The sequence below is a fragment of the Hypomesus transpacificus genome, chromosome 22 (assembly GCF_021917145.1).
Source record: "Hypomesus transpacificus isolate Combined female chromosome 22, fHypTra1, whole genome shotgun sequence".
Classification (NCBI taxonomy): Eukaryota; Metazoa; Chordata; class Actinopteri; order Osmeriformes; family Osmeridae; genus Hypomesus; species Hypomesus transpacificus.
This window is the reverse complement of record NC_061081.1, coordinates 7,474,384-7,499,622: the sequence shown is the minus strand read 5'-3', so window position 1 is coordinate 7,499,622 and position 25,239 is coordinate 7,474,384. Positions and strand designations below refer to the sequence as shown.

General features: G+C 43.8%; 3 protein-coding genes across 6 annotated transcripts in view; all 3 read left to right on the top strand.

Annotated features, from left to right (window-relative positions):
* map3k1 (mitogen-activated protein kinase kinase kinase 1, E3 ubiquitin protein ligase) overlaps window positions 1–14,093 on the top strand; it is a 30,361-nt gene extending 16,268 nt beyond the window's left edge. For both annotated transcript variants that reach the window (XM_047044646.1, XM_047044647.1), the window contains exons 4-20: window positions 16–216; window positions 1,113–1,229; window positions 1,432–1,580; window positions 1,926–2,047; window positions 2,342–2,423; window positions 3,690–3,879; window positions 4,039–4,320; window positions 5,891–6,012; window positions 6,261–6,352; window positions 6,614–6,815; window positions 7,418–8,768; window positions 9,003–9,155; window positions 9,445–9,607; window positions 9,843–9,974; window positions 10,209–10,351; window positions 11,621–11,752; window positions 11,868–14,093. In XM_047044646.1, the coding sequence (XP_046900602.1) occupies window positions 16–216; window positions 1,113–1,229; window positions 1,432–1,580; window positions 1,926–2,047; window positions 2,342–2,423; window positions 3,690–3,879; window positions 4,039–4,320; window positions 5,891–6,012; window positions 6,261–6,352; window positions 6,614–6,815; window positions 7,418–8,768; window positions 9,003–9,155; window positions 9,445–9,607; window positions 9,843–9,974; window positions 10,209–10,351; window positions 11,621–11,752; window positions 11,868–12,017 (3,783 nt within the window). In that variant the 3' untranslated portion in view covers window positions 12,018–14,093. The remainder of the gene's footprint in view (window positions 1–15; window positions 217–1,112; window positions 1,230–1,431; window positions 1,581–1,925; window positions 2,048–2,341; window positions 2,424–3,689; window positions 3,880–4,038; window positions 4,321–5,890; window positions 6,013–6,260; window positions 6,353–6,613; window positions 6,816–7,417; window positions 8,769–9,002; window positions 9,156–9,444; window positions 9,608–9,842; window positions 9,975–10,208; window positions 10,352–11,620; window positions 11,753–11,867) is intronic.
* Window positions 14,094–15,498: 1,405 nt separating this feature from the next.
* On the top strand, window positions 15,499–21,729 carry hmgcs1 (3-hydroxy-3-methylglutaryl-CoA synthase 1 (soluble)). Of its 3 annotated transcripts, none has more exons than XM_047045659.1 (10): window positions 15,499–15,603; window positions 16,985–17,442; window positions 17,610–17,735; window positions 18,018–18,182; window positions 18,506–18,674; window positions 19,517–19,687; window positions 19,876–19,982; window positions 20,260–20,385; window positions 20,932–21,089; window positions 21,310–21,729. In XM_047045659.1, the coding sequence occupies exons 2-10, from the start codon at window positions 16,995–16,997 to the stop codon at window positions 21,400–21,402; spliced, it is 1,563 nt and encodes a 520-aa protein (XP_046901615.1). In that variant the 5' UTR covers window positions 15,499–15,603; window positions 16,985–16,994; the 3' UTR covers window positions 21,403–21,729. The 3 variants fall into 3 exon arrangements, with proteins under 3 accessions (XP_046901615.1, XP_046901616.1, XP_046901614.1); XM_047045660.1 differs by lacking the exon at window positions 15,499–15,603 and adding an exon at window positions 16,047–16,172 and having other exon boundaries at window positions 21,313–21,729; XM_047045658.1 differs by lacking the exon at window positions 15,499–15,603 and adding an exon at window positions 16,047–16,172.
* Window positions 21,730–24,864: 3,135 nt separating this feature from the next.
* Window positions 24,865–25,239, top strand: part of tln1 (talin 1) — a 56,750-nt gene continuing 56,375 nt past the window's right edge. Inside the window, exon 1 of the mRNA XM_047044336.1 lies at window positions 24,865–25,054. The gene's annotated coding sequence lies outside the window, so the exon portion shown is untranslated. The remainder of the gene's footprint in view (window positions 25,055–25,239) is intronic.

Below are 25,239 nucleotides of genomic sequence, written 5' to 3'. Positions count from 1 at the left end.
TGTTGTGTTGTGTAGTTTCAGAGTGGAAGAGTCACCCCTCCCAGGAGAGCTCCCTCCCCAGATGGCTTCTCCCCCTACAGCCCAGAGGAGACCAGTCGCAGAGTAAACAAGGTCATGAGGGCCCGCCTCTACCTTCTACAGCAAATAGGACCCAACTCCTTCCTGATAGGAGGAGACAGCCCTGACAACAAATACCGGGTCTTCATTGGGCCACAGGTAGGAAAGGCACACATGAGCAATCAAGACTTCTCAAATTGACTCAGCAGACTCATGTCAAACTTGACCTTCACTGTCTGCTTTAGACATATAGTTGGCACCAAAAGTCCTTTTCGAACAGTCCTCCCATTTCTTTAGGGGTTTGTAATCCAGACTAGACATTAACAGCTCTCTTATGCTGGCACGGCAAAATACCTGTTTAATGAAACGGCTGTATAGCTAGCTTTTTGCAGTACTGTAAAATTGAGGGACTTGAATACCTACCTTGAAAACATCCAGGCTTGGACAAATACATACTGCCATTGTTCTGGCTCACAGTGAGGCATTTAACGTATAATGGCTGCTAGCAAGAAGGACTTCCCATAATGCTCCTTGTGACACTGGGTTTTGATCAGTCTTGCGCTAAAAAAGCTCAGCTTCAACACAACCATCTCATGGAGGGGGTGATAGGCATTTTCCGTTGTCCTCTTGGAATTCACGACCATCTCTTTCGTCTTGGATATTGAGCTGCAGGTAGTTCTTATCTCACCACCCAACAGTCATCCATCAGGCCCCTGTAACTCACCTTCGTAACCGTCCTGGATAAACCACAAATAGAAGTGTCAGAGAATTTCTGCATATGGCATTTCATGGCTCTTTTATTTAAATTTTTACATTCATTTAGTACAATGCTGGAATGGTATAGGCCTCATTAGATCTTACAACACAATTGTGAATAATCTTGTTTTTAATGACTGTTAGAATGTGATCTTGTTGTGAGTCAGTAAAACTGTGTGTGAAAGTATCCACAAGTGTGTTTGTCTTTACTTGTGTGGGAGTGATTGCATTAGTGTGGTCCATCTAATCTGTCTGACCCGTCTAATGTGTCTTCCAACTTGTTTGGTCTGCCCCTGCAGACATGCAGCTGTGGCCGGGGGGCTTTCTGCATCCACGTCCTCTTTGTCATGCTCAGGGTCTTTCAACTGGAGCCCTCAGACCCACTGCTCTGGAGGAAAACTCTGAAAAACTTTGAGGTAACCTCACAGCCAACACCCCACATATACGATTACCAAGCTAACAGTTCTATTTAACTAAGTGACCACAAATACTTTTTAAAAGTGCAATGGTACCGGAAATAATTTGTGATTGCCAAGTAGTTTCTGGGAGGACAATGATAGTTTCCCATGATTCCGAATCCTTCTTATTGGCTAAAACACCCGGTGTCTTGTCATTCAGGTCGAGAGCTTGTTCCAAAAATACCACAATCGACGCAGCTCACGCATCAAGGCTCCCTCCCGCAACACCATCCAGAAGTTTGTGTCACGCATGTCCAACTCCCACACCACCTGTACTTCCAGCACCTCCACCTCTAGCAACGAGAACAGGTGAATGAACACACACACAAAGTACACCTTTAGTAGTACAGCATATGCAAGAACCCTGTTTGAATATTGCAAGGTAGCACACAGATGTACACAACCAATTGTCTCTGCTGCTAGAGACCGAAGGCAAACTGTTAAATATATAGATTTGTAAAGTCGACTTTAAAACATGTAAGAAATATGTTTCGAAAAGACACTAATTAAGTCTTTGTTTCTATTGATGTGACATCTCACCTCTCACCACACCTCAACCAAATGTGCCCCCTTCTTTACTTAATCGTGTCTGTCTACCCACCTGCCTTCATCTCTCCCCCTCTCACTTCTTTCTCCATCTCTGTCTCTCATCAGTCTGAAGGATGAGGAGGAGCAGATGTGTCCGATCTGTCTGCTTGACATGCTGGATGAGGAGAGTCTGACCGTGTGCGAGGAGGGCTGCCGGAACAAGTTGCACCACCACTGCATGTCTATTTGTGAGTACTGTAGTACACCATACTACTCAGTAAAGTACTACATACAAGGGTTAGATCTGGTCCATAGCCTCGACCATCCCTGAAAGTCAGAAGGCATTGCTCCCGTTTCTGTGAGTTTGCGTGCATGTGTCAAGTATGTGTTGGAGGGGAAACATGGCTGTGTCATTTACATGTGAGCACGTATACATAAGTGTGTTACAAACTCCAACCTACAGGCTGTTGCGTGAGCGTACACACGTCTGGGCCCTGTGCCGACGATGAATCATTTAGTTCTCTCCCTTGTCCAAACCACAGGGGCAGAGGAATGCAGGCGTAACCATGAGACTCTCATCTGCCCACTCTGCAGAGCCAAGTGGAAGTCCCATGATTTCTACAGGTGATTCATTACAATGCCTCAACACAGCTTACGTGAGGGGGGAGAGAACACTGTTTTGTCTACACTAGCTATGTGTGTTATTGTTGTGTTAAAGCCTGGGGAAATGGCACAAGCTTCTCTGTTGGGTGGAGAAAAAATACCTGCCCCAGTACAGGTCCCATACAGATGCACCAACACCACCAACAATCAGACAATACCATATGCAATTTAGGAAACGGAGTACATTTACTTTTTGTGTAAATTAATCAGTATTCATCGAAGACCCGTGATGAGTGTAGATAACTGGAAGTGAAAGACATGTTTGTTCTCTCAGAAATTGCAGAAGGAGCTCTCTGGATTTAGTTTCAAATGCAACTTTGATTTTCAAAGACAGCTAGCTAACACGGTGTGCCACAACCAGCTCCCACCCTGTCAAACATCAGGTTTTAAGAATAGTCGAAAGCTAAGCATGGGGTGGATATTCAAGCCAGCCTTTCAAAGATCCCATAGAGCTACAGACATACACACATATGCACCGCGACCAGCAGCTAGCCACCATAAAGTGTTCAAAAATTAAGCACACACTGTGGTTTTAGAAAGACATGCTGGATTTTACACATTCATTAGAGCAGATTAATCCAAATTAGAAATGAAACACAGATCTTGTTAAAAATAATTGAATAGTTGGAGGACAGGCACTGAGTTTGTCAGACATCAAGGGACAAGAAAACGAAACCTCTCCACAATTTGATTGTCTTGCTTTTTGAACTTGAAGAAACACGCCACTAAAGATAATTAGTGGCTTGTGTTGCTGCCTTAGCATTGTATATCGGTGTGAATGTACTGAGGTTTGTCCCTAGCTGGATCCACTCCATGCGGTGGTTAGGTAAGCTAGACAGACAGGCACCAGCCCTTGTTTTTTGTGTGCACCTAGGACTGAAATGAAAGCGTCTTGCCCCCCCACGTCATAAACACATTAAAACATTCAGGCATACTGTACAAACATTCCTCCATAACTATAAAACACGCAATTCTGAAACTGGACCCAGTTGTTTTTCTAATGAGAAATGGGACAATGGGACAGTGACACGCGGTGTCACATGACCCTTGTGTACATACTCCAGAATGGCCCAATTGGAACAGATTTACATTTTTCAAGATCTGTAGTTTTATAAATCCTATTTGATGGAAAATCAAATTCTCTTGGCTATTTTTCATTTTAATTGTACAATGCTATGTTGCTGTAGCACATCTAGCCCGAAACTAACTTTATGGTTATCTCCACAGCCACGACCCTTCCTCCATCTCCATGGAGACGTCATCTGGGCATGTGCAGTCATCAGGGTCCACGTCATCATCAACGCCTCACAGCGAGAGCTCCAGAGCGTTGTCCCAGGAGGCGGACTTTGCGCTTCCTCAATATGGTGTCCAGCAGATCCCTCAAACCTACAAAGAGCTGGCTGAGCCCTGGATCAAGGTGTGGGTCTGTGGGGGGGGGGGGGGGGGGGGTGTGGGGGGGGGGGGGGGGGGGGGGGGGGGTCCGCTTAGGTCTTAGAGATGTATGCCCTTTTCACGTTCCTATTGTGATACGACTCATTTACAAGTAGTCTTCCTGTGTGTCTCCTGTCCTGCCAAGGTGTTTGGCATTGAGCTGGTGGGCTGCCTCTTCTCCAGAAACTGGAACATCCGGGAGATGGCGCTGCGTCGGCTCTCCCACGACGTCAGCGGCGCCCTCCTCCTAGCCAATGGCGAGCGCTCCTGCCCGGGGGCGGGAGCGGGGTCGGGGGCGGCGATGGCCGCGTCTGGAGGCGGGGCGAGCTGCGGTGAGGTGTCGGGAGACGTGGTGGTGGAGTCGTGCTGCAGCGTGCTCTCCATGGTGTGTGCCGACCCCGTCTACAGAGTCTACGTGGCCGCACTGGTGAGGAGACCTTTCACTGTTGGTTCCCTCTGTTATAATTAGAAGGTTGTTATTGATCGTCGAGGGGTCAATAAGGAGCCGGTTCATACAGCAATCAGTGTTTAAAGCAACCATACAAAGGTATTGCATTAACAGTTTCCTCAACATTTCCCTTTCTTTCCAAATGTCCCTTTATCTTGAACTCTACACATGCAAGGATGTTTACAGGGTTTACACCCAGCAACCACAGAAAAAGACTGGTTGCCACCATTCACCAAGCTGTCCAGCGATTGATTTGATAGCTTGGCTAGAACCTAGCTTTTACCCTTTGCCCCCCCCCCCCCCCCCCCCCCCCCCCACACACATTTTTGAAGTTATCTCCAAAGCAGGCTAAAGTTCAATTTTATAAACAAGCTGGGATAGGCTTATAGTGTTAAAGTCCATTGAAGAGCAGAAGGTCTGAAAAGCGGCAGGGAACAACAACAGGTCTTAATTTGTTTGCCTATTTATTATTTTTTAAGACTGAATGGTGGTTCTTAGTGAGCACTCTTGAGTGCATTCTTTTTAATCAAAGTTGGAAAGACACCATACCAATGACTTTTTGAGAAGGTGTGATACCAAAGCAATCTTTTTGTCGGTGAAGACTCACGGTTCCTGTGTTATTGAATTCTTGCACCTCAACCATCTTGACTTGTTTGAAAGTTCAGTTTGTCCCGAAGAAAGGTTTGTTTGTTCTTGTTCATGGGTTGTCTCTGCTGGGACTGTGTAAGCTGTGGAGCATGCTGTTATGTGGGTGGAGTGAGACAGAAAGAAACAAAGAGAGTGGGACTTGGGGGGTAACAGTGAGGCGGGAAGAGATGGAGGGATAGATAATGAGAGAGAGAAGTGGGAGGGTGCAGTCAGAGTAAAGGAGTATCCCTGACTGGTTTACATGAGAGAGAGAAACGATAGGATGTTGAAAAGTTTGAGAGAGAGGGTGTGTGTGAGAGAGCACTCTGATCCTTAAGTCTAGCTGTCTGGGCAGTATTCCAGTGCAACACTCTCATGCACCACTCCCCTCTTCTCTCTCTCTCTCTCTCTCTCTCTCTCTCTCTCTCTCTCTCTCTCTCTCTCTCTCTCTCTCTCTCTCTCTCTCTCTCTCTCTCCCTCTCTTCCTTCCTTCCTTCTCTCTTTCTTTCTCTCTCTTTCTCACCCTCTCGGTTTTCCATCTCCCTCTGTCTTTCTATGTGTGTGCGTGTATGTGGGAGGGGGTCAGACTGAACCAATATGCTAGCAGCACCTCCACCCTTCTCCTGGGAACAGCGCTTCCTGCTATGCCACCCCCTCCCCCTGGGTTTGTTGTCAGACTTGACTTTTCCAGTCATGTCATCTAGAGCCGTCAGGGTTTTACACAAAATGCCAACGCAGCTTCCTTAGTTGGAACTCTTATTAAGTTAAAGTACAGCTTTCTTCGGGCGTGTCAAACCAGAGTTGACTTTGAAACTGTGTTGTTTCACTGTCCTCTAAACACAGGGGGATAATATCCCCCTTGTATGTTGATTGTTGGGACAACAAAAAGTGACGGCCTGTCCGTTTCCCCTCGTGTTTATAGAAAACGTTGCGGGCCATGCTGGTGTACACGCCTTGCCACTCTGTGTCGGAGCGCTCGCGGCTGCAGCAGTTGCTTCGACCTGTAGTGGAGACCATCCTGGTCAAGTGTGCCGATGCCAACAGGTAAGACACTTCTCAAAGAAGAAAAACTTCAACAGAAGACTATATTCGGCTTGTTAGCTGCTGCCCTCTTGTGGGGAGAGGTAGAGAACCAAAAAACTGCATGCGGCAGTCGAGTATGTCAGTTCAAGTATAGCTTTCACAAATTGTAGTGTGGCACCTTCAAATATACACAAACCATGTTGTCTAATGCTGTGCAACCTACAATGAAGCACTTTTATATGGAGGATGATGTGTGCCTGTGTCCTTAGTCGTACCAGCCAGCTGTCTGTGTCCACCCTGCTGGAGCTGTGTAAGGGCCAGGTGGGAGAGCTGGCTGTGGGAAGAGAGATCCTCAAAGCGGGTAAGAAAATGACCATAAAAGGTCTCCACCACAACAGCAGCTGCAGCATGCTATGCACCAGCATCTCAACAAGATGGCATTCCGCCCGCCATTTACAAATCAATCCCTTACGGGGAAAAAAATTACATTGTTGCATTGGTATTTTTATTTATGGCTCACAGACATTCATCCATTTAAAGACTTTGGGTGGTTAACGATTAATGATCGCTTCAAGTCATGCTGCCTTTTGTTCTCCCCTTCTGCCCGCTTCCGCTGCTCCAGGGTCTATTGGCATTGAAGGTGTGGACTACGTCCTCAACTGCATCCTGGGGCCCCAAACCGAAGCCAACAACTGGCAGGCCTTGCTGGGCCGCCTGTGCCTGATCGACCGGCTCCTGCTAGAGTTCCCTGGCGACTTCTACCCTCACATCGTCTCTTCTGGAGGAGGAGGTGACTACCACCAGTCCCAGACCCTGGTGGAGAGGTATGCTACAGGGGAAGGGAGGGTTTCAGGGGGAGATTTTATATTGGTGGATTTTTGGGAGGTGGCGGGTTTCTTTTGTAAAGGAATGTTCTAATGATATACTTGTCATTTATACCAAGGACATTGTTTGGTTTTATCCGTGCCATTGCAGTTGGAAGTAGACTGTCTTAAGCTCATAGGGATAGATTGTGCATTTGGTACCTTTGACCCGATACCTTGACCTTGAGCTACAAGCCCATAGGCACAGTCCGTGAGTTTGTTCGTACAGTTACTTTGGGCTCAAAGCTATGTCCCGAGCACTGGTGTTAAAGATAAGCATGTTACTAGATCAGAGTGTCCTGTACCTTATGGTGTAAGCACAACATAGACATGTATTGATATGGTTTCCCTCTAACATACTAGTAACTCAACAGATGGCACCGTTTTATGTGTAAAGAAAACATCAACTGAGTAAAACATGAAGAATATTTTTTTTACTTAGAAAGATAGAAATTCACAAAGTTTGGGCAGGCATCTTATCCATCTTCTCCTAACTCCTCTCTATCTCTCTCACTCTCTCTCTCCCCATCCTCTCTCTCTCTCCACCCTCTCTCTCCCTCCAGGTACCAGAAGCTTCTGCCTCTGCTCAGCTTTGCCCTTCAGTCCATAGACAACTCCCACTCCATGGTGGGCAAGCTGTCCCGCCGGGTCTTCCTCAGCGCTGCTCGCATGGTGGCCCGCGTGCCGCACATCTTTGTCAAGCTCCTGGACATGCTCAGCGTCACCAGCTCCACCCACTATGCCCGCATGCGCCGCCGCCTCCTGGCCATTGCTGAGGAAATGGACATCCTGGACGCCATTAACCTGGGCCTGGAGAGCAGCATGGCTAATGGGGCCGAGGCGCAGGAACAGACTTCTGCTGCCTTTTTGGAACCCACAGTGCCACAGAACTCGCCCAGCGCCACCGAGAGCAACACGCCCACTCACACGGTCCAGCTAACGTCTGTCAAGGCCCACGGTGGGAGGGCAGGAGCGAGCCCAGAGGATGTAACTGAGCGGCTGGCAGCAATATCCTTGACGGGGCATCCAAATATGGGTGCAGTCCCAGCCGAGCACCCAAAGCCCCCTGTTCAGGCCCGCAACAGGCCTCTCAGCCAGTGCCTGCACTCCCCTTCATCTTCCTCCCCGCCCTGCAATCAGACACCCACCCTCCCTTCGCCTTCAGCTTCCCATCCTCCCACCTGCTTCCCTGGCCCGGACTCCAGCCCCAAGGCCCGGCCTCAGAGCTTCATCCCTAGCAAACTAGCTTCCCCCTCTAGCACCTCTTGCTCCTCTTCCCCAGGCGCCCAGCGCCGGTTTCCCCCACAGAAGAGCTTAGTCAAGGACCCAGATAAGCAGCTTCCCTCCCCTGTCTTCACCCAGGCACGGCCTCTCCCCTCCAGCCAGATCCATAGACCAAAGCCCTCCCGACCCACCCCCAACCCTGCTGCCTGCACCTCCTCTGAGTGTGCTACGGGAATCTGTGCCCCTCCCACCCCCACTGCCTCCAAGCAAAGCTTAAAGCTGGACCTCCATGGGGGGGCAGAGACCATGGGGGTTGCCACCACCCTCATTCCTAGCGAGGACACCTGCTTCACCCCCGTAGAGGAGAAGTTCCGCTTCCTGGATGCCTCAGCTGAGCTCAACTCCTCCATGGAGGACCTCCTGGAAGCTTCCATGCCCACCATTGGCGACACTACAGTTACCTTCCAGTCGGAGGTTGCTGTCTTGTCACCGGAGCGGGTCGGCAGGCCAGGTGAGGGCACGTACAGCGAGGACGTGACGCAGCACCAGAAGTGCAAGGAGAAGATGGAGGCAGAAGAGGAGGAGGCGCTGGCGGTGGTAATGGCCATGTCAGAGTCGCAGGATGCGCTGCCCGTCGTCCCCCAGCTTCAGGTGGATAAAAATGAAGACGTCATTATCATCCAGGTGGATGTGAGTAAAACACAACTGCCGGTCTATTTTCCAGTGTGAAACTGGGATCACCAACTATTGTCTGTAAATGTAAATCAATATAGCTTGATATCCGAGAGTGACTATAGAACCAATAAAATCCCCAAATGTCAACACATTTAGATCAAATCTGTTGAAATGTACAAAATTGCCAATTGGTAACAATGTCACATTTGGACAGACTGTTACTGATTTGATGTATTGTTTGGCCCCAAGACCCCAGAGACCCTTCCTGGCCACACCAAAGCAAAGCAGCCATACAGGGAGGGGGCAGAGTGGCTGAAGGGTCAGCAGATCGGCCTTGGGGCCTTCTCCTCCTGCTACCAGGCTCAGGACGTGGGCACCGGCACCCTGATGGCGGTCAAACAGGTGAGGGTAACATGGACTACCCCTCAGGAGTCCTAGAAGTAGCGTACGGTTCTGCATTCTGATTGAAAATAGCCTACTATACAATAGATGAAAGATCCCCCCCCTGTCCCCATCTGCAGTCATGTTGCACCATGTCTGACTGTAACCTGTCTGACTGTAACCTGTCTGACTGTAACCTCCTCTGCAGTCATGTTGCACCATGTCTGACTGTAACCTGTCTGACTGTAACATGTCTGACTGTAACCTGTCTGACTGTAACATGTCTGACTGTAACCTCCTCTTCCTGAAGGTGACGTATGTGCGCAACACCTCCTCAGAGCAGGAGGAGGTGGTAGAGGCCCTGAGAGAGGAGATCCGGATGATGGCCCACCTTAACCACCCCAACATCATTCGCATGCTAGGGGCCACCTGCGAGAAGAACAATTACAACCTTTTTGTGGAGTGGATGGCAGGTAAGACTTTGGACCCACTCCATCCCCCTGAGTATTGCATCGGATCAAATTTTTCTTTTATTCAAACCCTGATTACACATGCACTGTCTTAAAGGAGTTCAAAGATGCCGTTTGATGTCAACACACAAGGGCAACCCTTGAACTTTTTGACACTTCAGTTGTCTCGCTCTCACTCTCTGCTGGAAGGTTGTGAGCAAACGTCATATGAAGTTGTCTTCGTTTCTTTCTCTGTCAGGCGGCAGTGTGTCTCACCTGCTGAACAAATATGGAGCCTTCAAGGAGGCTGTGATCATCAACTACACAGAGCAGCTGCTGCGTGGCCTGGCCTACCTCCACGAGAACCAGATCATTCACAGAGACATTAAAGGTGAGTGCTCAGAGGCCCATGCTCAACTTGCGCATGCACAGCACGTAAAAGCACAAACCCTGCCCCCAGGGGGCCTATGGTGCTGCACTTCATGGTGGGTTATGGGTGTAAGGGGGAGGGGCTGATTAGATAACACGGTACACAAACACGTATACATACCTCGTCTATTGCCCCTTGCTGTGTTACACTATAACAAACAACCCCCCCCCTCTCATTCTTTCCACACCCACCTAGGTGCCAACCTGCTCATTGACAGCACAGGGCACAGGCTGCGCATTGCTGACTTTGGGGCAGCTGCTAGGCTGGCATTCAAAGGCACGGGTGCAGGCGAGTTCCAGGGCCAGCTCTTGGGAACCATTGCCTTCATGGCCCCTGAGGTAGGCATAAGACAGGGGAGATTACCTCCACTACCTGTGTACCATTCACTCTCTTGGTGGACGTAAGATCAAGGGGGTGGGGGGGACTTATGTACGATGAGATTTAACATAGAAAGGTGAGCCAAAGGTACACTCTTCATAGTTTACTGTAAGGCTTAGTGTGCATTTGTATTTGAGCTACTCATCAAAGGACGGCAGTGCAGAATTCACTTCCCCAGGCTTTCTCTTCCTCCTTATGCTCTGGGGGTGTCTATTTAAATGTCAATGGCTTCAGACAAAGCTTTTTTTGTAGTGACATCCAGTCGCCATTATGCGATGCCATTCAGTCACGTGTGCCGCTTTGGTAACTGGCTAAAGTGGATTTGGATTTCTTAGTAACTCAGAATGAAAGAAAATTGTAATCCCTTTTGAGAGGGACCACAATGGCTGCTGCCCCCTAATGCCTTGTTATCATTGTGGTGCCCAACCTTGTTTAATTGGGAGGGAGTTCAGCTGGCCAGGGGCCTCAGGCAGCAGTGGACCAGTTCATTATCAGAGCTCACTCCCTGGCTGTCTCTTTCTCTCTCCCTAAGCAGTCAGAGATGTTAGTTGTTTTGCAACTACAGTACTTTTTTTGGTTTGTGAAAACAACTACATTACAATAGAATATGTTTTAAGAACTAGGTGAGGCCTACTTGATAGTATTTATATTTAAACACATCTCCAACACCCCCCTCTCTCGCTCTCGTTCAGCTTTATTCTCAACTTTATTTCTAGAAGACGATGGATGAAATGAATGAACATGATTATAAATAATGTATGAGTCTATAGCTGATTGGTAGCAAACACTGGATGCATGCTTCTGAAATATCACACTCACATGCCACTTTCAGATCGAAACCCCGCTTTTTGGTTTTTCATCATTTGTCGCACTGCTGAAATGGATGAATCAGCATAGCACAGTCTGGTTCTCTAACTTCAATGAAAGGATTGTGGAGGGTTGGGGTTAACTACTCGGCGCTATTATTGAGACTACTACAATATGAGCAATGAGCTGATGGTTATGTGTTGTGGGCAACAAGGCAAACTATAAAATGAATGATATTGGTATCTTTCAACTCTTTCACTCACCGCCTCTCTGTCTGTCTCTTTCAGTATATGAAGTGTTGGAATTGTATTGTTTTTGTTATTACTTTTTATGTTTACTGTAGTTGAGGCTCACAAATGAAACCATCGTGGTTGACGTCAGGGGACTGTAATGATGTTAACTGCATCATGTTTATTGCGTAGGTGTTGAGGGGCCAGCAGTATGGGCGTAGCTGTGACGTGTGGAGCGTGGGATGTGCCATCATTGAAATGTCCTGCGCAAAGCCCCCCTGGAATGCTGAGAAACATTCAAACCACCTGGCATTGATCTTCAAGGTATGTCGCTGTTAGACACATTAATGCATCTTCCAAAGTCATACACCATATAAATAGCTTTAGCTTTTACTGTAGTATCGCTGTTTTAACATGACCACACTTCTCCATCCTCCAGATTGCAAGTGCCACAACAGCTCCCTCCATCCCCCCTCAGCTGACCCCGGGCCTGAGGGATGTCACCCTGCGCTGCTTGGAGCTGCAGCCCACAGACAGGCCCCCCTCCAGGGAACTTCTCAAACACCCTGTGTTTCGCCTCAACTGGTAGCCCCCTCCCCACAACGTCCGCACGGAAATACTACTGAAGACCCTGCCAGCCTGCCCGCCTTACTGCTACCGACCAGTCACCCTCACTGACCACCCCTCCCCCCATGGTGTCAAACTGCTGTACCTTAGCACAAAATGCAAAAACATCAAATTGCAGAAGTTCCACTACAAAAACGGTGCCTTCTTTGGAGTGCCATGTTGGGATACTGTTATTTGGTTATTGCTTTTTTTTATTGAAGCCCTGTTTCAATTAGAAAATGGTTCCTGTTGCACTTAGGCAGCCATTTTTTCACTGTCATAAAGATTTTGAGAAGTTCTGTTAATTTGAAGTAAAACATAGAAGTCCTTAAAACAGGAGAAACTTTGTTTTTAGTCCTTGTTATGTTTTAAAGTTTTGCCCTAAATTTCAGATTTTTGTCTTCGAACCTACGTATGTGTTAAAGGAAAGTGGAATCAAATGTGCTTGTAATTGTAACATTTAAATTTTTGGGGGGTGCATTCTGTGTTTCTACACAGATGCCTTTTGAAGATGTGCATTTTACTGTTGGGCCATAAAGCTTATTTGAATAATCATTAAAATGTTGTCATTAAGTGTATCAGGGAACGATGATATATCTAATTGAAACTTTGCTAGTTTGGCTAGCATAATGCTGAATGTGAATGCTAATGATGGCGGTATTTGTCTCTCAATAGTTTTGTTTTTCCTTTTTTATCTAAAAAATCCCACTTTATGAAGTTCTGATTATATAAAGTTTGTTTCTCATCTTATTGGGTGTAATTGTGTTTCAAAGCTATCCCCAGTTTAAGATGTTTGCTGAGTATTGGCGTTTCCTAACTTTGTTAATGTCATGCCCTGCCGTTATCCTGGCCTCTTAACCCTCACTGTTACGTTGAGCCATGTCACCAATGAGCCCTCAAAATTAAGCTATGTCCTTTCATTCAAAAATGTTAAGTTCATTACTGATCTACCATTGTTTTGGTGCTGTTCCTTATAGAATGTTATGCTCCAATTTAACTTTTGATGTGATCATAATTTTTTCATATACAGTATGTTATAAGAATGTGTGTTCATCTGAGGTTTTCTAAAACTCTTTTCTATTATGGATTTTCCAACATGGATTTTCTATATGATACTGATAACTACTGTACAGCATTTCAGGTGGAGGGATGATTCTGAAATCATAGCTTTCTGCTTGTAAATTTTTAAACATCTCTTCTTTTTTTTTTTTTTATTAGAATTATACAAGCATGTTCCGAAATCGTTTTGCTTGTCTAAACTGTAACTCTTCAAGTGTTGCCATTCTGATTGTAATCAGTTAAGAAAGTTAAAGGATGATAATCATGATTCAAATCCAAATTTAACCTTATAAAATGGGAAATGCTACTTATTTGGAATTTCTTGAGAAAATAATCATGCAATGCTTTTGGCCATTTTTAAATACTTACTTAGAAAATTTCTTTATTTAATTAAAATCCTATTTCTTTATGTGGAGTACAAGCTGGTTGAGCTTGAAGAGTTAAATGTAAATAAATGTGAAGTTTGGTAGCTACATTTATTGTACTTGACTGTCTTTTTATACTACAATATTTTCCATAAAATACATTTTGTTTTGTTCCTGCTTCGGGTTATTTTTCTTATCTTACTTCTAAATGTATTTTTAAAAGCTTTAAGATTATGCACTCTTGTCTTTTTATATACTGGAAGATAAATCAGATTCTGTTATTCATAAATGCAAATCAGTATTACTTCAATTTGTCATGTTGAAAATTCTTACCAATCTCAATGCCTTCTGAATCATACAGTTGTCCACCTGTGTCTCATCCAGCTTGCTGGTTTTCATGTATTTTATTTTCTTATTTTATGCTGATGTGATCTTATGTCCTTTTTGGATCTGAGCTGGACTGAATTGTTGTATGAAATTGTATGCAGTTTCATGTGTCACTTGGTGGTACTTTTTTTGTAAAACACATCTATTGCTGTTTTATTCCAGTCTCTACTACCTCAGGTGTCCTATAGTCTCTTTTACCAAAGTTCACTTTCTCAATATATATAAATATATATTCTTTTTTGACTATTTGTTTATGATCTCTCTTTTTCAAAGATTTCCAGGGCTTAAGGGCAAACATTAGCACCTTTATCGTGCAAATAAACTCATAGAATCTTTGGGTTAAGACCATTGAAATTGGCTTAAGATATATTCTGTAAATTAAAATATATCAATATATTTTAATTATGATTTTTTTTACCCCCTCTGAAGCATTTTATAGCATAAACTTGACTTATATTGGTGTTTGTCTTTATAGTAAATAAACTGAAAATTGGGAAACAATTTCTCCTGTCATTTTATTACACTGAAAATTAAGACAATTAATACTCTCCTACAGATGAGCTTTTTTTAACTGTCAGAAGAACATTTTGGTCATTGCTTTATATGACCTTGTTTGGTTTTAACGTGGAAGGGGTCCACAAAAAGGTGTAGGCCGATACAATATGTGCTGCATGTGTTTAAGATAGTAGGCTACAAATGTTGATTGCATGCTGAAGGTTCTCTTTTCAGCATGTCTGATATCTAACAGATATGCAGTGTGTAAGTGCCCTAAAGCTTTCAACTTTCCGGGCCATGATCTTCGACACATCTTCGAACATGGAGGGTTGTTAGTGTAACAGACTTTAACTGGTCCGCTACAATAATATATTTTAAAAAAAAAAAGTATTTTTGTGGTCAGCTGTATGAAAAGTAGAGACGTAGGGACGTGAAGTCGCGGGCATCAGGTTTATTTCCCTGTAACAGGAATAGTGAAGCATTCACGTGGGCTCACACACAGTAGAACACGTCAATCATCCACTGTTACAAACTTCCACAAGCGAGAAAGTTTGAAAGGTGCAACCTCAATTATCGCCCCACCCGGAACAATACTCAACCCAATATAGGAGCCAAACCAAATATTAAATACATTAGAATCGATTTTGGAGAAAGTTCACTAAAGAAACTTAGCTTCATTGTAACCTCGTTACATTAGGACAGTATGTTTTTCGAGTTTAGTTAAAAGCAGACAACTGCTTAGAAAGGTTTTAATCATACAAGTTATATTCAATAGTGCGTTACACCCTCAAACATGCACAAGTTTAGTTCTTTAGATTGTTAATGTCATGTACCCTTGACAAAGTACACCCGGCTGCTCGTTGTCAAGGCGACACCATTCAACTTCCTCGCAGACAGGAGCGCGAATAAGTCACCATCCGAGAGCCTTCCTACATCGCCAGGAATCAGAAGTCCTTCCTGATTGGTCTCTTCTCTCTCGCCACATACCGTCGCTCTCACACCATTGAACGGCTCAGATTCCTGGAACGCATGGTCTCTCTTTAATGATCACTGATTGGTTTGAAACTTGAAGGGCTGAGCAACGCTGAAACTTCAGAAATGTTGATATCCGTTGTGATTGGACATGAAGCCGTCACTTGGAAAACGGGGTGTAGTCGACAGGTAACAGTCCTCCTATCATCATTATATAAATGTGCAGTTGGAAGGCTCAAGCTATCGTTTAATGTGCTGAGTTTGTGTGAGTGTCAACTTCTCATTTTGAATGTGAGTACAGCCTACTTTATTAAAATATAATTGTTTTTCTAAATGCTGAATGTGAATGAAGTGATAAGCTATTTTGGAAGTTTGGGAGGTATCTTATTAGACTAGCTATATCAATGCGAGTATTCATTGGAAACAATTGACAAAACATTTTCTTGCTATAACATCGTGTATTTTGTTCTAATTATAAATGAATACATTTTTAGTTGCATGTTGCTTTAAAATATATAATTTGAAGTTAAGTGCCTCATAATAGTTATCGAGACAATAAATATCAATATCAGTCCTGACCTGTTACATCTTTGCACTTTACCATTTGGCGTGTCATCGATAATTCTAGTAAACTTTTTTGCTATCATGTGTGTGCCACAACAAAAATCGATGTAATATTGCGCAGGTAACTTGAGCGCATAATTCTAACACGACTAATAACTGACTAATAAGTTTAGGCGGAAGCTGGTCCGTCTCCTTTTTCGTCCGGCTGCGGGTGGTCGCATCTCAAATTCTGACCTTACGATTTATCTAGTCACGGTTAGGCAGTAATCCTGTCATTCACACTGTAAATACTTCAGGTGAGATGAGACCTATTATTGATAAGTGTACTTTTTCTATTGTTTATTGGCGTTACTTCTAATGCAATTAGAAGCTAGCTACGAACGGGCAGCTAAAATTAAAAAAGCCTGCTACTAGTACAGGACAGTAGCAGTACACAAGCTAGTCTAGCTGCTAGCTAGCTAGCTTTACAGTATGTGATAGACAAGTACTGTTATGTACATTTCATTTGTGACAATCTTAGTTCATCCGCCAAGCCTGTCGTTTTCGGTCATCCTACTCCTGGCTTTTAGCCAAATTAGCAAGCGCAACATTAGTGATTGATATATTTGAGTTTGGTCGATCGTCTGTTTTGCATTGAGGTTTGACAGATGGCGAACCCATGCTACAGTAGGTGTTCTACAGCCTGTATTTCCCGTAATATTTTCGAGTCCTATGATGTACAGCATTCTGATTTACGCAGTGCTAACTGTAACACATATTTTTTTGACGATCTTGCATGATCTTCACACTTTTTGACCAGATTACAAAGGGGGACTCTGATCTGATCGTTTTGTAACTGTGTGAAAGGTCATCAGTTAATAACCTTAATGCCCTTTACCCTACTTTAACATAATTAGCTCTAGATTACAGACGATCGGTCCGTGTGAGTTAGTTTGCTTGAGCAAGTGGGATCATTTCAGGAGGCTGAATGCGCAACAAACTGACCTAACAGTTCCAGTTCGGGTGTCGTCTTTTATCTGTAGTTGGGGCAATTTACTCACGACAGTATTAAACCAGTTTAAGTACTCATTTAATACAATAATGCTATACTTTTGCACAATTCTTCCAGCCCTTACAAAATGCCTGGATCAGTCCCAGCCAGCGGTGAGGCCACATGGCCCAAAGATGTGGGCATCATTGCCATGGAGATCTACTTCCCCTCCCAGTACGTGGATCAAGCAGAGCTGGAACAGTTTGATGGTGTGTCAGCGGGAAAGTACACAGTGGGTCTGGGCCAGGCACGTATGGGCTTCTGTTCAGACCGCGAGGACATCAACTCCCTGTGCCTGACTGTGGTCCAGAGGCTGATGGAGAGGAACTGCCTGTCCTACGACAGCGTTGGGCGCCTGGAGGTTGGTACCGAAACCATCATTGACAAGTCCAAGTCTGTCAAGACGGTCATCATGCAGCTGTTTGAGGAGTCGGGCAACACAGACGTAGAGGGAATTGATACGACCAACGCCTGCTATGGTGGCACCGCCGCCCTCTTCAATGCTGTCAACTGGGTGGAGTCCAGTTCCTGGGACGGTAAGAGACGTTGTGCTTGACAATGTTCTGATGTACATTAAGTGAATTTTCTTAATGGCTTTTTATTGTTTCAGCCTCAGGTTTTATACTTATGTAATGCTCTGTATCCATACCGAAAACTCAGTCTTCTGTTTATCTGTGTTCACACCCAATTCTCTGTCACCCAGGTCGCTATGCAGTGGTGGTGGCAGGAGATATTGCTGTTTATGCTACTGGAGGTGCCAGGCCAACGGGGGGTGCTGGTGCAGTCGCCATGTTGGTTGGACCCAATGCTCCATTGGTTTTTGACAGAGGTAAATCATTCCACCACTCTGGTTAGAAATGCTAACACTGATCTGTAAGGACTGCTGTGTGACATGAACATTTACAAATGAGATGCCTCATTTGTTGTTTTTAGATTGGGTCAATATCAGCTCAGTAGAACATGACTTATTGTACTTTGACTGGTCAAATTGTAAACAAGGTGCTGTGTGTCAATGAACCTAGGCCTACTTTCCATGATGTAGCCAACAAGTTTCTCTTTTTCTCTATGTTTTAGTGGGTTAGATGCTAATTGTGTGTGTTTGACCTCATAGGTCTTCGGGGAACACACATGCAGCACGCTTATGACTTTTACAAGCCAGATATGGTGTCAGAGTACCCTGTTGTGGATGGCAAGTTGTCTATCGAGTGCTACCTGAGTGCGTTGGACCGCTGTTACTCTGTGTACCGCAACAAGATCCATGCACAGTGGCAAAGGGGTAAGGAATGGTTTCAAAGTATAGATGGGGGATTTGGTTTATCTTTGTGCTCAGTGTTGACAGAAACTAATGTTCAGTGCCGTCCTATATCTTGGAGTCCCTCTCTCACACACACATCCCTTAGGGATAATGCTTAAGTCGTTAAGTGGGCTTAGAATGTACCCTGGGAAACTATAGGCATGTTTTAAGAAGTTCATATGAGTTCATGACATTGGCCTCACCACATGTGCAGCATTGCAGAAAATTGGTTTCGTCAGATTGGCTTGTGGTCAACTCTTGGTTTACTGCAAGTGTATTCACATGTATTCACCGTTTGTTCACAGAGGGTGTGGAGAAGCGTTTTAGCCTAGAAGACTTTGGCTATATGGTCTTTCACTCTCCTTACTGCAAGCTGGTGCAGAAGTCTCTGGCCCGTCTCATGCTCAACGACTTCCTGAGTCACCCCAACCCCAACACCGAGACTGGACCATTCAGCGGTCTGGAAGCCTTCAGGTTAGATTAACACATTGTTTTATGGAATTTCATAGCTTGTATTTGTTGGTATAAATGACCTCAGAGACCACACTTGCATCGTCATGGTAATAACAAGGATGAGCTGGTGTGAGATGCCATTATCTGTATTGGTCTAACCTAAAACAATAATCTGCATCTGTACTTGGGTACAAAGCTTAACATTGCGTAAATTACGGTACAGCGGTTAAAAGCGTTCTTGTCCTATATATTTTTTATTGCCTATAATTCTCTTTTTTTATCGTTTATAATTGATCATAACCTGTAAATACAAACCAATTGTTTCCAAAACGTTTGCTTTGCAAACAAGCCTATATGCTCTAAATACACATTGCAGTATGGACATACATTTGCTAAACACCTACATCAATCAATTTAAATTCAGTTCTAATTTAAAGAAAATAATTGACAAAACAGATTCTTAGAATCTTTTTTTGTAGTTGTTCCTCGGTCTGTGAGAGTGAACTTGTTGTCTCTGTCGTACAGCTTGTTCACAGACCCACCCGCCCCATCCATATGTGTAGTGTGGCCATTTGTTCCTGAGCAGGCCGATCATCAGTGCCCCTCCCCCTTTTGTTGACAGTCTCAGCTAGGCACTGTCACACTGTTTACAACTTTTATGACAGTGCCTCAGACATTGAGCATCTACTTAGGTTAGGTATAATACTTTTAAGCTGTGTAGCTAGCGATTATCTTACGATGTCGCTATATTGCCTGTCCTCATAACTTTATGCCTATTTTTATTTTAAATACATATTTAAAGAACATAATTTTCATACATAGTTTCATACTTAGTTGACGTAAGAATGAAATCTGACCCGTAGGGAGATAAAGCCAGAAGAAACCTACTTTGACCGTGATGTGGAGAAGGCCTTCATGAAAGCCAGCACGCAGCTGTTTGAGGATAAGACCAAGGCCTCCCTCCTGGTCTCCAACCAGAACGGCAACATGTACACGCCCTCAGTGTACGGCTGCCTGGCATCAGTCCTCGCACAGTAAGTCTGCCTTTCAATCATCAGGACTGGATTACTTGCATTTTCCTGTGTCACGTTTAATCAAAGGTAATCGTAGTGCTAGTGCTATGTTGTAGTTCTAGTAATTTATTGAAGCTGGTATTTCAATTAAAATACATACCCATACAACTATCCCTATACTATGTGTGACCATGTTTGTCCCTCTGCAGATATACATCTGAACAGCTGGCGGGTCAGAGAATTGGATTGTTCTCCTATGGCTCAGGCTTCGCCGCAACACTCTACTCCCTCAGAGTTTCACAGGACTCAAATCCAGGTCTGCTTGTTCACAATTGGACTGATCCCTTTGCTCCCTGCTGTCCCATCCAATAAGAAGTGTCCTTCATGCTCCTGTATTTTGTCAGGAAACGCTGCAAACATAGTTTCCCCTACGATATCCTACTCACATGATATCCCACTCACATGATGCAAGATGGATATGTCAGTAGATTTAACCTAGTCAGCAGTTGGATAGACACCATCATTGAGCCTTCTTACTTAATGTGTTCTGACTTGTCTTAAATGCTCCTGTCCCTTCAATTGGTTTTCCCCAGGTTCTGTATTGGACAAGCTGTTGTCCAGTCTGTGTGACCTGAAGGCCAGACTTGACTCCAGGAGAAAAGTGTCTCCTGCTGTGTTTGCTGAGAACATGAAGCTGAGGGAGGAGACTCACCACCTAGGTAGGCTTTACACTTTACGCCATCTCCCTCTCTTTCTTTCTTTCTTTCTTTCTTTCTTTCTTTCTTTCTTTCTTTCTTTCTGTCTCTCTCTCTCTCTCTCTCTTTCTCTCTTTCTCCATATCTCTTTCTCCCTCTCTCTCTCTCTCTCTCTCTCTCTCTCTCACTCCATCTCTCTTTCTCCATCTGTCTCCCTCTCTCTCTCTCTTTCTCTCTCTCACTCCATCTCTCTTTCTTTCTCCATCTGTCTCTCTCTCTCTCTCTCTGTCTCTCTCAGCATGCACATACTATATAACCTCAATCTTCTCAGGTACTGTTTTCTTTTACATTTGATCAGGTCAGCTGGTGAATCAAAGAATAAAGCAAAGGGCCCCAATGATTTCATTAAGATTTGATTATTTATAAACAACTCTATTCAAAGGAATTAGACCACAATTGAGTCTAATCTAGTCTAACGTAACTCCACATTATATGAAACACTCAAACGTGTAATGTTCCTATTTGGCCACAATAAAGTATTTCTCCTTCCTTCTTCCTGGTCAATTGCAGCAAACTACATTCCTCAGGGCTCTGTTGATGAGCTGTTCCCGGGGACATGGTACCTGAGCCGGGTGGATGAGAAGCACCGCAGGGAGTATGCCAGACGCTCCCTCAACGACGACCTACCCCTGGAGGCTGGCAGGGTGAACTCCACCACAACCATAGAGGTAATGGTGGCCATTTTTCCTTTTTATTTCACACTGCAGAACATCATATACCATTCCTCTGTCTCAACATTATAAATCATATAGATTACACAACCAAGGGTAAATAAAACATTATTTTCATGAAATGTTTGACAGGAGTTACAAGTCTATTTGATCCAACATTCTAGATGTGTAACTGAGGGATGCATTGACCTAGAGTTCTTCTCTTTTCCTTCCTTAGCAGCACATCCCCAGCCCTGCAAAGAAGATGCCCCGAATCCCTGGCACAACAGGTGGGCCAGAGGCAGTGGCCATCAGCAACGGGGACCATTAAGCTCCTATCCTCTGTGAGGTCTATTTTTAGGCTGACTGACACGTGGAGATGGATCAACTAGAACAAACAAACAAACAAACTGAAAGAATGGTAAATGAAGAGCAATGTCCGTTCACCTCTTCAGTGATATATCACTGACTGTGGTGTGACTCACCACATCATCTATCCCTCTCTGAACTTGGTTTATTTAAAATAACATTAATTGTGGGATTGTACACATTTAAGTAGGTTATAATATTTTTTTCGTGGGAGGCCCAGGAAAAAGACATTGGCTTTGTCAAGGTTGCAGACACTCCTAAAATTTTATTCCTCAACTTTCTGTTCAGCTAAAAAGAAGGAAGAACAATTGCAGTTAGTTCCGTAATATGGACTGTAACAAATCGTTTTGTTTTGTAATGTGCTTACATTAATGGTCCATTCATAAAGAAAACATATATATATATATAACCTAATATATATTAAAATGGTAGTGTTGCACAAACTGCTGTGGAACCAGTAGTTAATTAATTTGACCTAATTACACAATGATAAGAGGAAACCTGAAGGGGGAATGTCTTCTTTGACCCATGCTTCTGTTGTATTGAACTATTTAGCTTATCTTCCCTCTCTGCCAAGAAAGATCCTAAACAGGAATGTGGCCCTAGTGGGCATAAAGGGAAGTTAGCCTTATCTGTGTGTTGATTTATCAAAATGCTGCTACTAATGCAACCTGCTACAATGTGTCTGACCTGTTAATGTGTAACTGTCCACAGAAGAATACCTCAGTTTACTGTGTAAGTAAATGTAAAACAAAATGGCCTGATGTCTTCCTCTTGTGACACAGAGACAACAAGGGCAGAGTGACGGGGAGGTCAGAGGTGTTTGGGGGTTTTTCTGCCACAGCTTCAGTCATGCAATCAATGTTTATTTTGACAGTGGATGCTGCAGCATTACAAGGAGGAATGCAATCACCTGACTTGATGGGGAAATTGATTGAAACTCATGCAATTGATTAAATTAAATTATTTAATAACTAATCTGGGCCAAGCTCTTAACAACTATACAGATGGCATAGACCTTTTTTTATTTTACAGAGTTTAGAGACATTGTAATTAAATTACCTGTTTCTAATTCCATTTCCAATGTGTATTGGGGAATAATTACTTAAGAAAAGCTTTGAAGGTAGAAAAAAAAAGAAAAGTCAGTAAGCACAAACCCATATGCAATCTTGTTAACTTGTTCATGCATTACATTCGGTTCTTTGCTCTGCCAGACTGAGCTTTAGAACTTTCCACGCCTGTCTGTTTTGTGTCAGTGATTCCCTTGTCATTAGTTGTGCCAAATCGCTATGGTAAGAGAGAAGCACTGTTAGGGTTGGTCTCAACTGTAGGTGTATTTTGGGCAGGATGACACCGATGCCCATTGTGCCTCTGTGAGCTGCAGTAATCCAAATACACATTGGGGAGTTGCCTTTCTACAGAAGTCTGAAAGGATGGACGAGGAGGGGACAGGGCAAGCATCACACTTTAGCCAGCATTTTCAGGGCCTTAACTCAAGGGCTTATGGTGAGTTCTGCTTTATCTAAAGGGGTGTGCTTTTTTATGTTAGTTCCATGTTGTGCGATATACAGAAGAAAGTAATGTTCAGTGTCCTTCCAACATGTCTTTTCTGAAAGACGAGTGACCAGATGCAGTCCTGAAAGGGTTGTGTTCCCAGAAAGGTCTCTCTCAAAACGTAGTTTTTATTGTAACATTGACAGGGATAAGGAATACACTGTACTAGCTACCAACTCTTGACATAGGCAAAAAGTGCTCAGCCAGAAAAATCTGCAAACATCAGCCTTAAGGGTCTAGAGTGGGGCATATGTTATTCTTTATTGACTGTTGTGGATTACCTCAGTGACTTTAGCTGTTGAGCTACTGTCATTGAATGAAAGGCTCTGAGGAAAAAATAACTTATTCTTAGATGACAGATTGCTCAAGTTTTCAGAAGCCTTACAGTAAGCATGTACTGAATGACAAAGCTATACTCAAAACTGTAGAGATATTACTCTTTTTAATTAATACAGCCAAGATAAGTTGCATCTGAGGTTACATCTGTATATGGCTGATGTTTACACAATGTTTCTCTGAGATCTGATAATTTTACCAATTTTTGGTGAGTAATGTACAGTAATAACTAAGGTTTATATTTATAGATATAAATAAATTGGTGTCTGATCAAGTGTCTTTTTTTTATAGGAACTATCTGTATAGACAACATGTTACAACCATCTAGAGATTGAATGATAAATAAATATCTCTTTATTCAATGTGCTTTCAATTCCTCTGTTGTATTACATTTCCAAACAAAAACTAAAATAGGCCCAACATCTCAACGGCCGTGTTAAGACGGTAATTGATGTAGTCTCCAGAACACGAACGCTAAATTAGGCTACACGATTGAGTTAAATTAAGCCGATTCACATCGGCTAGGCTACACCTGACGGGGGTATTTCAGAAAGCAGGTTATGCAACATAACTGGGTAAATTAACCCACCAGCTGATTCACTGTTGCAGCAGCCTACTGGCAATGTTGCTACAACGCTGGGTGTCAGCTGGGGAGTTAATTTACCCGGGTATGTAACCTGCTTTCTGGAATACCCCCGACGTCATGTTCCATTGCCAATTTGTCATACGCTTTTACTGAAACAACGCCCCTGCTTCGTGGAGGTTTACAGCCCCCCGGAGGATGTGGTATATTTGGGATGAGGAGAAACAGCAGACCAGTTTGTTTAGTTTATTAAAATGCGGTGTTTTTTTAATTTATTAAATAAGAATGGAACTAGTCATTGTTTCAAATTGTGACGCGTGAAGAAGATCGCGCTCTGCATTTGCAGTACCTATCTTACTTTAGCTGTAGGCTATCTGGTCAAAACTGACAATTGTTGACATCGGCTGTCAGCTGCTACTGCTACCCCCCCCAAGCCCCCCCCCACCCACCCCACCCCCACCACCCAGTTGTTGACACTTGGATTGTAGTAACACTAACAAGACACATGATGTCAGTGGTTCTGCATTTAGTGACATTAACTTGCCAGTCAAATGGTAGGTTTAGCAGATTGAGGATCAAACACATATTTTGGGGCACAAAATATTGTTACGAATTGAAGGGCAAGCGTGGTTCTTGTCTTATCAAGCATGTTCAATTTAGGTTTCTAATCCACCTTTATCCGATCCCCATTTTCCAAGTCTATGTCAAAGGCCGTTCTTCTTATACTATAAGACTAACTAATAGCCTACAGGCTAGTTACTATAGCCTAATTAGATGCTATGGCGCGCCGGAATGGTGCATTTAACCCTTAGGTATATATGTAATCGTCTATTATTGTGATGTGTCAGAACATCTCACGTTGAATTAAGCTATTACAAGAAATTAGCATTGACTAAAACTAAATTGTTGTGAATACCCCAGTACACCGCCCTTGCCAGCAGCATGATTGTCTGTGCTCTGAGTCGCTGAAGGGTGGAGTTTGATCGCCGACTCTAAAAGAAGTAGGGAGTAGTGAGGGAGCTGAAAAAACTATCTGACATTTACCAGCGTTTTAGAACACCATTTCTGCTGGGTAAAGGGATTTAATATCGACATTTCACTTTTAAAAGCGTAGAAATCGTCGTGGAAATAGCAAATAAAGGTAAGAACAGCAACAATGTGTTTTATTTGTTTAGAACTTTTGCCAAGCTCCTACGTGTGAAGTGTTCTATGTAAAACTTTAAACCAGTCACAGTCTAGTTTCAGGGCCAAACTCGAACGGCTCTTTTGACAGCTGTTTGCGTGAATGAGTTAAAAGATAAAGCCCAGTTAAGAAAACATTTACCA

Coding starts and splice junctions, on each gene's coding strand:
- hmgcs1 (XM_047045659.1), top strand. CDS start 16,995: ATGCCTGGATCAGTCCCAGCCAGCGGTGAGGCCACATGGCCCAAAGAT. Junction 19,688..19,875: donor CTGGCATCAGTCCTCGCACA/GTAAGTCTGCCT, acceptor GTCCCTCTGCAG/ATATACATCTGAACAGCTGG. Junction 21,090..21,309: donor ACTCCACCACAACCATAGAG/GTAATGGTGGCC, acceptor TTCCTTCCTTAG/CAGCACATCCCCAGCCCTGC.